Source organism: Podarcis liolepis, assembly GCF_965112155.1.
Source record: "Podarcis liolepis genome assembly, chromosome: 17".
Lineage (NCBI taxonomy): Eukaryota > Metazoa > Chordata > Lepidosauria > Squamata > Lacertidae > Podarcis > Podarcis liolepis.
The window spans coordinates 36,166,338-36,178,510 of record NC_139571.1 but is presented as its reverse complement, the minus strand read 5'-3'; the positions used below and the strand labels follow the sequence as shown (position 1 = coordinate 36,178,510).

The 12,173-nt window shown below is 46.1% G+C and overlaps 1 protein-coding gene and 1 long non-coding RNA gene across 2 annotated transcripts; both read left to right on the top strand.

The window, feature by feature from the left end:
• Positions 1 to 448, top strand: LOC310696536. Its single transcript, XR_014520622.1, has 2 exons — positions 1 to 153; positions 382 to 448. It is a non-coding gene; the product is annotated as an uncharacterized lncRNA (long non-coding RNA).
• Positions 449 to 10,618: 10,170 nt separating this feature from the next.
• On the top strand, positions 10,619 to 12,168 carry LOC310696463 (STING ER exit protein-like). The gene has a single exon (XM_083482027.1). It carries the CDS (start codon positions 10,786 to 10,788, stop codon positions 11,467 to 11,469), a length of 684 nt encoding a protein of 227 aa, XP_083338153.1. The 5' UTR covers positions 10,619 to 10,785; the 3' UTR covers positions 11,470 to 12,168.
• Positions 12,169 to 12,173: the final 5 nt, after the last annotated feature.

Below are 12,173 nucleotides of genomic sequence, written 5' to 3'. Positions count from 1 at the left end.
CTTAAAAGAGCTGGGATCCTTCCCAGGCTCTGTCAGAACAAATCTCCTTGCAATCTACTTTCCTTCTCTCTCCCAGATAGCTGCTGGAGTAGGCTCCCTATCCAGGTCTCCCCAAAATCACAGCTGTACAGAGAGCAACATACTGTTACAGTGGTACCTCGGGTTAAGTACTTAATTCGTTCCGGAGGTCCGTTCTTAGCCTGAAACTGTTCTTAACCTGAAGCACCACTTTAGCTAATGGGGCCTCCTGCTGCTGCCGCGCCGCCGGAGCCCAATTTCTGTTCTTATCCTGAAGCAAAGTTCTTGACCTGAAGCACTATTTCTGGGTTAGCGGAGTCTGTAACCTGAAGCGTATGTAACCCGAGGTACCACTGTATTAAGGTTGAAACTTAGAAAATATGTGAAACCACAGATATTTTAAAAGAAAATTCAATCAAAGTTGACAGCATGGTGGGACTTCATATATTTATGAGTTTGTGGGGGGAGGGAGTTCCTTCTAACCCCTGGTTCCAGCAAATGTTAAAACATAAGCCCAATGAGGTGATCGCCTGGGAGATGGGGCATTAAGAGAACAAAGGAAAGGGAGCTCTGTGCCAGATGGGTGGGGCACCTCCCTGAACTCAGAGATTGTCAGAGGGAAAGAACCTGAGTTGGGAGCTGAAATGCAGTGATGTGGGCCAGAAGCAAAACAGCAAGCGGAAAGTGAGCCTTCCAGGATCTCTCCTTGACTCCAAGGATGTGGCTGTGGGAGAAACAAGAGCCTTTTGGGGTGTTAATGCTACTCAGTTGGTATAACTGTGGCTGGCCTCCCAAGACATATGAAAATGTACTTTGCAACTCTCTTCTTAGGAAAGTTAGACTGATTCCCTCCTTGTTGTCCTTCCACTGGCAGGTGAAGGAAGACCTTTTATTCCAGCAGGTCTTTAGGAACTGACTGTTTTTAAGGAAAGGGCTGGCGCTGTGATATTTTTGTTGTTGTTGCTGCCTGTATTTTTAATAGAATTATAAGATACATAGTTTTAATGCTAATACAGTGGTACCTCAGGTTACAGACGCTTCAGGTTACATACGCTTCAGGTTGCAGACTCTGCTAACCCAGAAATAGTGCTCCAGGTTAAGAACTTTGCTTCAGGATGAGAACAGAAATCGTGCTCCGGTGGCGCAGCGGCAGCAGGAGGCCCCATTAGCTAAAGTGGTGCTTCAGGTTAAGAACAGTTTCAGGTTAAGTACAGACCTCTAGAACGAATTAAGTACTTAACCTGAGGTACCACTGTAGAATTAAAACTAGCAAACGTAAAAAAATAAAAAAGATTATTCCTTTTAAATTATCATCTTTTCTATGTTTTTAGCTTTCACTACTTTTATCTGTGTTTTTGTATTTTTATCTGTAAGCTGCCTTGTGAGTCCCAGTCTGGGGAAAAGGTGGGATATTTAAAAATATAACAGCAGCAGCAACAACAACAGCAACAAATTCTGTGAGTCAGCCTCTTCTGGCAATGTTTCTGTGTTACAGTAAGGTGGATTTTTTGTGGTTTTTTGCAAAGGATTATCACTTGAAAGGGGATCTTCAGTCTTCTAATGTGTCTATGAGTTGGTGATGATGGATGGGCTCTTGAACAAGCAGTCTAATTTCAGGTTTCTAGCTACTTTAGCTGTCTAGCAAGTGCATTCAGACAAGCTGTGATGGAGAAGCTAGAAAGGCTTCTAAGTTTGTAAGGGTTTTCTTTTTAGCAGTGGGGGCTGGTGCAAATGGGGCACTGCCCCACCAGCCTCAACCTGCCCTAGACAGCCCCTGCCTGCCTGCCTTATGAGTTACAGCCACTTAGGACATGATTCTAAAGTAAGCTGTACAGTAAGAGCTGTTCGACAGTGGAATTTGCTGCCAAGGAGTGTGGTGGAGTCTCCTTCTTTGGAGGTCTTTAAGCAGAGGCTTGACAACCATATGTCAGGAGTGCTCTGATGGTGTTTCCTGCTTGGCAGGGGGTTGGACTCGATGGCCCTTGTGGTCTCTTCCAACTCTATGATTCTATGATTCTGCCTCTGGTTCTGCCTATTCTGGTCTCCTTGCCTTCTGCCGTATCTGTCCCATTGGACACCACGGTTTGTTGGTTTTAATAAATATTCAGACTTCGGATGAAGGAGGGAGGGGATGTGGAGTTAAACATAAAGCAGGCCAAACTTCTGTTCAGTTTGATTATACTGTTGAAGCGCTCCAGATAGCCTATCCTACATAAGATGAAACATTTGCAGAGCAGTGGAACTGGTCTGTATGGGATTTCAGTTTGTTGAGTCCATACAGGCGTTTCCCCCCTCCAGGATCAGATTGCACAAAATGAATTCTGCAAGTTTGTAACTAATGGTGGCTCTGAGCAGCACAGACTGGCCAGCACTTATTTCACTATAAATATACCTATTGCCTGCTAGCGATGTTCCCATCACTTTTATTTGCATTTATTTGCTTTTATTAAATTCAATAAGGGAGAAATAATATATAATTGTGTGGTTGCCTTCCCCAATACATGCCCACTCAACTGCTTTGATATGCAGAACTGGCAGTGTAGCAGGTGCCACAAGACACTTGTTCCACAGTTGTGAGGAATCAACCTTTTAGTATGGCAGCACCTATGCTTTGGAGTTTCCTGTCTATTAACATTATGCAGACATCCCTGCACTTTTCTCATCGTCTGCTTAACACATTTCTGTGAAGGCAAGCCTATCTAGACAGGTAGATGTTGATGACTTCTTTTATGCTTAATTTTAATTATTTTAGAATATTTTGAATTGTTTTAAAATTTCTTTACTTACATTTTTTAATAGTTCTTGTAAACTGTTTAGAGGTTTTATTTCAGTCAAGAGGTATATAGGTTTCAATAATAAGATAAAATACTGTATAAGCAAAATAACAAAAATCCTTCCAGTAGCACCTTAGAGTATAAGCAAATTATCCTGGAAGTGCAGGAGACAGGAACTCTTTCCCCCTTCGTCAGTGGCAGGAACAAGGGCCACAAAGAGCAGAACAGCCTAGCCTTAGCTATTGGACAGATAAAGAACTGCCACTTCCCCTCACTTTGCTAGAAACCATTCCTACTCCAACTAAGAGTTGCTCTGGGATTGCTGCTGTTGTCATCTGTCCATCTCAAAAGAAAACGGAGTTTGACTCTGGAGGTGAAGTCAAACTGCTAGAGTAGAATCATAGAATCATAGAATCATAGAATCATAGAATCATAGAATCATAGAATCATAGAATCATAGAATCATAGAATCATAGAATCATAGAATCATAGAATCATAGAATCATAGAGTTGGAAGAGACCACAAGGGCCATCGAGTCCAACCCCCTGCCAAGCAGGAAACACCATCAGAGCACTCCTGACATATGGTTGTCAAGCCTCTGCTCAAAGACCTCCAAAGTAGGAGACTCCACCACACTCCTTGGCAGCAAATTCCACTGTCAAACAGCTCTTACTGTCAGGAAGTTCTTCCTAATGTTTAGGTGGAATCTTCTTTCTTGTAGTTTGGATCCATTGCTCCGTGTCTGCTTCTCTGGAGCAGCAGAAAACAACCTTTCTCCCTCCTCTATGTGACATCCTTTTATATATTTGAACATGGCTATCATATCACCCCTTAACCTCCTCTTCTCCAGGCTAAACATGCCCAGCTCCCTTAGCCGTTCCTCATAAGGCATCATTTCCAGGCCTTTGACCATTTTGATTGCCCTCCTCTACTCCTCTGGAGTAGAGAATCACAGCGCCTGCTGTGGCTGCGGAGACCAGTAACTCGTAACCGCTGCCTCCTGCATTGTTTTTGCTGCATTAGCAGGAACAAAGTGACCTCACCAGGGCGCAAGTCTGGGCAGTGTGTATGGAGGTCCTAGACTGCTCAGATGTCAAGACTCTGGGGTGCCGATAGTCATGAGTGCTGCGGCCTGCGGGCAACACTGGCCTTTGTCCCTCTTTCCTTCCCTCCCTCCTCTGATGCCCTCTCACGTCTCTGCCTCCCAAAGGCTTGCACAGCTGTTCATTGCAGCAGCCCTGGCTACAAGCTCCGCAGGCGAATGGTGTCTCTGGGAAGCACCAGGGATGGAATCTGCTGACCAAAGGACTCCCAAGGAGAGGGGAGAGGAGGCTGAGGGAACACTCCACAAGGAAGGGTCTTCAAAAAAGGGGTAAGAGGCTGCCTGCTCTGCAGTCAAGGGGTGACATAACTGGGCTCCTGAGCCCCACAGGGGTGCCGCAGAAAGAATGTAGTTAGTTATGGGAGCCATGGACTCAAAAATATTGAAAACCTCTGGTCTTAGGGACTCAGCTCCAGATTTGTGTAGGTTTTACCCCTTAGCCTTTTCTTCTTCTGATGTCCCACAAGGCCATGGGTACAGATTTCCCCCTAGGGTTTACTCCCAACTTAGCCTGGGATAGTACACACTTACTTAGAGGTGGTACAGACAAACCTCGGTTGTTGAACATAATCCGTTCCAGAAGCCCGTTCGGCTTCCGAAATGTTAAACAATTGAGGCACAGCTTCTGATTGGTTGCAGGAGGTCCTGCACTCAAGCGGTTTGATGTTCAGCTTCCGAAAAACTTTCAGAAACCGGAGCATTTAGTTCCGGGTTTTCAGTGTTCAGGAACCGAAACGTTAAAAAACGAAGGTGTTCGGGAGCCAAGGTATAGAGTGTATAGAAATACATAACTTCTATAACATGTACAGTGGTACCTCAGGTTAAGTACTTAATTCGTTCCGGAGGTCTGTTCTTAACCTGAAGCACCACTTTAGCTAATGGGGCCTCCACCTGCTGCCGCGCCGCCAGAGCACAATTTCTGTTCTCATCCTGAGGTAAAGTTCTTAACCCGGGGTACTATTTCTGGGTTGGCAGAGTCTGTAACCTGAAGCGTATGTAACCCGAAGCGTATGTGACCCGAGGTACCACTGTATTCCAAATCAGGGCAGTACAGATGTTTGAAGAGGAAACTAATTCAGCATAGGAGAGGAACATAATAATAGCCTGCAGGATCAGGCCAACGTCCCATTTGGTCCAGCATCTTATTCTCACAGTAGCCAACCAGATAACTGTGGGAAACCAGTAAGCAGAACATGAGCACAAGAGCAGTCTCCCAACTCCCGTGTTTTGCAGCAACCTGTGTTTGGAAGGAAAAGGCCAGCAAGATGAACATGTCTGTGTTAGGGATGCACGCATTTCCCCAGGCTGTGGTCCTGCATGGGAAAATAGGGGTTTCATAAGTGCCCAAGAAAGTCTCTACTTCCATCTTCTAAACCAGGGGTAGGCAACCTAAAGCCCGGGGGCCGGATACGGCCCAATTGCCTTCTAAATCTGGCCCACGGATGGTCCAGGAATCAGCGTGTTTTTACATGAGTAGAATGTGTCCTTTTATTTAAAATGCATCTCTGGGTTACTTGCGTGGCCTGCCTGGTGTTTTTACATGAGTAGAATGTGTCCTTTTATTTAAAATGCATCTCTGGGTTATTTGTGGGGCATAGGAATTTGTTCATATTTTTTTTCAAAATATAGTCCGGGCCCCCACATGGTCTGAGGGACAGTGGACCGGCCCACGGCTGAAAAAGGTTGCTGACCCCTGTTCTAAACGCTTGAGAGTCTGCACTAATCCAACCACACAAAAGCCAGGAAGCAAGTATAATCAAATAGATGGCCAGATTACTTGTTCCCTGTGTGTGTCAAGCTGTTCACCCCCCCCCCCAACCTTGGATAGTTGTTTTTCATTGTATTGTGACTGTGTGTGTGTGTGTGTGCGCGCGTGCATGCATAGGAACTTGGATTGTGACATACAGAAACCTGAACTATTGCACCCCACCCCCCCACCGCAACACTGTGTAGAAAAACATTAATTTGGCAGAACGGTCCATTTCCTTGAGAGAACGACAGCAATCCCCCCCCCCCCCCTGTTATTCTAGCTACTGTAGTACTGTTCTCTTTCCAGTGGAGAATGGGCCTCCCGCTGGTATGTATAGAAGATAAACAATTGAGAAATTGAGCAGTTAATCAAAGCAGTTCTGAGGCACAGAGACCTTGGGGTGAGAACTTGGAGTATTGGAATCTGAAGAGCAAAGCTGCAAAGAACTGGGGGGAAACTTAAGGGTTTGCTCAGTTCCTGAACCCTGGGGGTCGAATGCTGGCTTAGGGGTGGTGCCAGAACAAATATGGGCTGAATCTGGCAGAATTTGCCAGTCATAATGGATGGGCATAGCCAGAGGGTGCAGCTTCCCCTTCCTCATAAATCAAGTAAATAAATAAAAAGGCTTAAGTAACTGACCAATTGCATCGCAAATAACTCGGTTCTGACCCTCCCTAACATAAAGCCTGCCCCCCCCCAATAAATCCTGGCTACTACGCCCAATGGAGCCTGGCAGAATCTGAAGTTTATTATCTTTTCAGACACCTATATTGGCTTACTGTACAAGGAATCACTTTGGGCCCTCTGCAAGCAATTCAGTAATTGAAGGGTGGGGTGGGGGGACACACGTCCCAAAAAACGCAGAGAGATTTGGAGGGAGGGGGAAGCAGAGAGAGAGAGAGGGAGGGTGATAAATCGGGTCCTCCCTTAAAGAGTATTGTGGTGAGAGCTGGAAACCGAAACTCTGTGTTGTGGGTGGGTACAATTGGTCAGCCACAACACCGGATTGGTAGGTCCCTCGTAGCTGGGTGCAATCTGGCCAATGGGATGCAGTCCAAAGGGTTTGAGGGACCTATTTATGCCCATGCACGTGACCCAGAGCTTCCTTTTTCGGGGCGTGCATTCGAAACACCCGCCCACCTCTCCCTACTTTTAGGGCTTTGTGCTTGACCTTGCTATGCCGTCGTGTGTCATCTGTCGTTGGGACAGGGGCACGGCAGGAATTTTCCCCACTTGGCTGATTGGCTGTTGCCATTTGGGTTTCACCTGCCACGTAGCAAATTGTCACAACTTGTAAGGTTGCGGATAGGCTCTGGTTCACGTGATAGGGATGGGAGAACGCTCTCGCCATCCCTATGTGAAGGGTATTCCGTTAAAGGAATCCAGGGACTCGATGGTTTGGTCAACCCCTGAGAGGGGGTTGTGCCCGTGCCTGAGTCCAGGGGGGCATTTGGGTGGAGGAATTAGCCCGTTCCCGGCTTTCCGCTTATCCAGGTGTTCACCCTTGGCTGACCTATGCTGGAACCCTGAGTCAGCGCTACCTGCACGGCAGGGAGCTAGTCAAACCAGAGCCTATGCAAACATTCACTTTCTATAATCAATAAAGTTGTGGCCTAAATTCTGTGAAAAACCAAAACCAAAATTTGAGTCAAGTGTGAATTTATTTAGTGGGGAGGTTTCTGGGTCTGAACATGCCAAGATGCAATCCTGCAAACTCCTCACACATTTCATTCTGGCTATAGTCACCATTGTATCTAGCTCCACCCACTCTTAACACTACACAATGACTTTAAGCGTGAAACCAGGTAAATAAATACACTCTCAAATTACATATGGTACTCATCAAGGCATAAATACAAATGCAATAATAAAATAAAGAAAAATTCTCAGTTATCCTTGTAACCCTTCACTGCGCTGGTTTCCATATAAGACTGATGTTGTTTTGTCACTGCAAAAGCAAATGAAGTCCTTTTTCCCTGTTGTTGTTTTCCTATTACTATTGCCAAGCAAAAGCTCCATTTTCTGACTTGAGTGCTTAAGTCCAGTTAACTAGTGAGCCTTGATATACAGTAAGCTTGCAACTTACGTGGGGATGGGGTTATGTTCCAAGGATCGCGCCTAAAGCAAATATCGCCTATAGGCTAAATACATTGGGTTCAATGGTGCATGGGGTTGTGAAAGTCATTTTTCCCAGAAGGCTGCCCCTTTATTTATTTATTTATTTATTTGCTGTGTGTGTAAAAGCTGAATACACACAAGTTAAATGAGTGCAAGTTGTGATCTTACTGTATTGCAATGAAATAATAATAATTATGAATGAGTTAATCGTTTTCGGTCACTGACCAGAGTGATAATAACAATTATAATGATAGAAGTATCCAGTTTCAGCTCACCACATCTTTAAAAAAATAATAATCATGTAGCTAGAAGAAGTTTAGCAACAATCGTCTGAAATTATGACATGGTTGGGACATCCCGCAAAAGAATATTCATCCTATCAATGTTTCATTGTATTTTAATAGTTGGAATTGTTTGGAGTAGGAAAAAATGCTAAAATTTGTGGACATGATAGAACTTTATTAAACTATGGCTAGTATGGGGAATGTAGACAATGTCTCCCCATTTATATAGAACTGAAGATTAGCAGTGCATTTGGACTTGACATGAGAAAATATGTCTTTGTACAATCCATATTTCACTTAATAAAGCGTGCACACAAACACACACAGAGGAAGTTATGCCATTCCATAAGGAGAAAAAGCCAAAATCAACAGCTTTAAGACAAACCAAAATGTGACAAAATAGTGAGCAAGCTTTCTTCAACAATGCTGTGAAACACTGCAGTTACTAAATAAATAACTTACTACCTTTTTTCACTTTGTTTTTTTAAATTTTATGTGGGCAGGGAAAGAGCACTGGGGCTCTGCAACAGAACACCAGATCAAGATGGTTTTTCCAATGTTATTAACCTGTATCTTATATGACGCATCAGAAACAGTGCCTCAAAAATCCCCTGATGCTCTCTAACGAAAATAGATAAACAGGTTTCTCTTCCTCTGTGGTTGGAGAACAGTCCCTCTATTGTTTGAGGATTCCTGAGGACTTTTGACGCTTCTGCTGAACAAATTCCTTTCTCAAAAGTGAGGGGCCCTGGGGACTCCTCTGTTTAAGGCCGAAGGGACACCCTTAAAAAGTGCTCCAACTAGCAGAAGCTGCCTTGAGGCTCGAGGTGTCATTTTACTTTGGCCCCTGGGACTTTTGTCTCTACAGGCATCTTGTTCAAGAGCAACCCTTCTCCTTTTGAATGGCCCTGCTCTCTTGGCTGTCCTCGCGCTCCCTGGATTTAAGCCCAGTGTTGCCTTAATCCACAATTTCACAAATTGGCAGGCATAAGCAAGCATATTCACTTCTGTTGACTGAAGCATTTGCTTCCTCTGCTCCAGCAGACAGTAGCCACTCCGCCACAGGCCTTTGGGGACCAGTTTCAGCATAACCTCTAGATTTTCAGGCCCATTTACAACCTAACATTATATATATCCTGGGAATGATACATAAGTGTCCTACTCCTATTAAACCTAGTTATATTAATAGGAACTCCTATTAAGCCTGGTTATATTTGCAGAGTGTGTATTCCTTTAGCACAGGGGCTTCCTTGAGATGGCTGAAAATTACTGAGGCTCATCCGTTACAAAATGGTGGAGCCAGTTATAAAATGGAGGCAGAGCTTGGCACAATCAGATGGCCATTAACAATATCACTTTCTACCAATATCTATTTTTTATTATAAATTTTTATTATTTTACATAAAGGTTATACACCATAAACATAACAGGGGACTGACAAAACCACCCAGAAACTCCAGCGGGTGCAGAATGCCGTGGCGAGACTCCTTACGGGGTCTTCACTGCAAGATCACATTCACCCGGTGCTATACAAGCTGCACTGGCTCCCGGTGGAGTACAGGATCAGGTTTAAGGTGCTGGTTTTAACCTTCAAAGCCCTATACGGCCTAGGACCCTCGTACCTACGGGACCGCCTCTCCTGGTATGTCCCACAGAGGAACTTAAGGTCTTCAAATAAAAACATCCTGAAGGTCCCAGGCCACAGAGAGGTTAGGCTGGCCTCAACTAGAGCCAGGGTTTTTTCGGCTGTGGCTCCGATCTGGTGGAACACTCTGTCATAAGAGACTAGGGCCCTGCGGGACTTGACATCTTTCCGCAGGACCTGCAAGACAGAGCTGTTCCACCAGGCCTTTGGCCAAAGCACAGTCTGACCCCCTCATTTGGTAATCCTCATAGAACTCTAGCCCAATGGTTGCCATTAATTTGATTGGAATTAATTTTATAATGAAATGATTTTAGAATGTTTTATCGTTTTACTGTTGTTAGCCGCTCTGAGCCCGGCTTCGGCTGGGGAAGGCGGGATATAAATAAAATTTATTATTATTATTATTAAGTGACTTCCTCGCTTCCCCTTGGTTGAATTTCATCGCATATCCTTTTAACGGTTTTCCAAATCACAGTTCTTATAAAATTTAACTTAAACATTAACATCCTTAGATCTTCACGTTATGAAATTAAACATATTAATTCATCACTTAACTTAAATAAAACCCTAAGCCAATTAAGTATCTGCAAGCTGTTTTCAGTTACCGTAATTTAACTTAACATATTTAATGAGTATCAGGAAGATTGGATTAAATTTAATGATTACTTGGTGAAATATGTGAAGTTAAATTAACTGAAAACAGCATGGCCCCACCAGTGGCGTAGCGTGGGTTGTCAGCACCCGGGGCAAGGCAAGTAATTTGTGCCCCCTAACCCGTGGATTTGCGCCCCCTAACCCCCAGATGTTGCGCCCGGTGCGGCCGGCCCCCCTGCACCCCCCACGCTACGCCACTGGGCCCCACCCCTTTTAAAGGAGAGGGAGGCGCTCAATCCAGCTGTTTGCTAAACCGCTGCGCCAAGCGCCTCCTCGCTCTGCGCCAGCGCGCGCCTGGCTGCAAGCGGCGCATCTGCGCATCCCGGCAGCTCCGTCGGAAGTGCAAAGCGTGCCGGCATTTTGCATTTCTCCGTATATATCCGAGAAGGAGGGGCTTCTTCCTTCCTTCCTTCCTGGCCGGCTTGCCCCTCTTTCCGCCATGCCCAAAGTGGTGTCCCGCTCCTTGGCTTGCTCGGATACGCGCGACCGCGAGGAGTACGGCGAGGGCGAGAAGCCCCTGCACGTCTATTACTGCCTGTGCGGGCAGATGGTGCTGGTGCTGGACTGCGCGCTGGAGAAGCTGCCCCTGAGGCCGCGGGACCGCGCGCGCGTGATCGACGCCGCCAAGCACGTCTACAAGCTCTGCAACACCGAGGACGAGCCCGAGGGCGCCTATCTCCGCCGCGACGGAGGCGGCGTCGAGCGGCAGTGCCGGAAGAAGTGCGCGCGGTGCGGGCTGCTCCTCTTCTACCGCCACCAGCCCGACGGCGCGCCCGCCACCTTCGTGGTCGACGGCGCCCTGGTCCAGTTCGGGCAGGGCTGGGCCCAGAAGCAGCTGCAGCAGCTGCAACAGCAGCCGCCTCCTCCTCCCGAGAAAGTGATGGTGACCCGTCGGACGAAGGACATGGGCAAGTGCGGCTCGGTCACCGTCTCCACCGTCGACGAGGAGGAGGAGGAGATCCAAGCCAAGGAAGTGGCCGAGTCGTACGCGCAGAACGCGCGCGTGATCCAGAAGCAGCTGCGCAGGGAGGGCGCTTGCAAGAGGCGGCTGCAGGAAGAGGCCGAGCTGGGAAGCAAGAAGGCCAAAGGGAAAGGCACGCTGATCGACAAGCAGTTCAAATAAGAAACGTCCAGAGAGAGGGATGCGTCGTTTCCTAGGGGGAAAGGGTGGGGGGCACACACCACCATGGACGTAGCCGAGGGGGGCCGTAAATCAATACAAGTCTGAGGTTCTGCCCCCCCCCCCAAATAATGGACCCAACCCCTGTGTCCTTATTATTCAAATCCTCTTAGGGATGTTGCCTTTCACTCTGGGGAGGCTTGTGTGCACCATGTGCCTTCTGAAACATTTTCCAGAATTATTATTATTATTATTATTATTATTATTATTATTATTATTATTTATTTGCACTTCTAGGAAGCACCGCAGCCTTAATTTCCTAGCAAAAGCAAAGGAACCTTCTCCCAAGAGCGAGCAGAGAGGCGTTAGTCTGCCTCTGTTGTGCTGAGTTACGTTTCTGTTTTTGTATCTTCAGGTGTATATAGAAATTACCGTGTTACTGGCAATATGTCAAGTTTGTATTGATGGAGTTAGAAGCAAAATGTACAGAAAAATAGATCTTTAATAAGTTATTTTTATGTGGTGTGTCGTTTCCAGCCCATCCCCATCGCCTTTGGCAAGAAGTTAAATTTCTTGGTTACACGTGCGCCCCACATTTGCTTTGGAAGATGGGAGAGGGTTATTGTGGGGCTCCAAAGCAGTATTCCATCGAGATACTAAATGCCTAACTACAGGTGGCGTTAAATGTGACTCAGCATCTTACATAC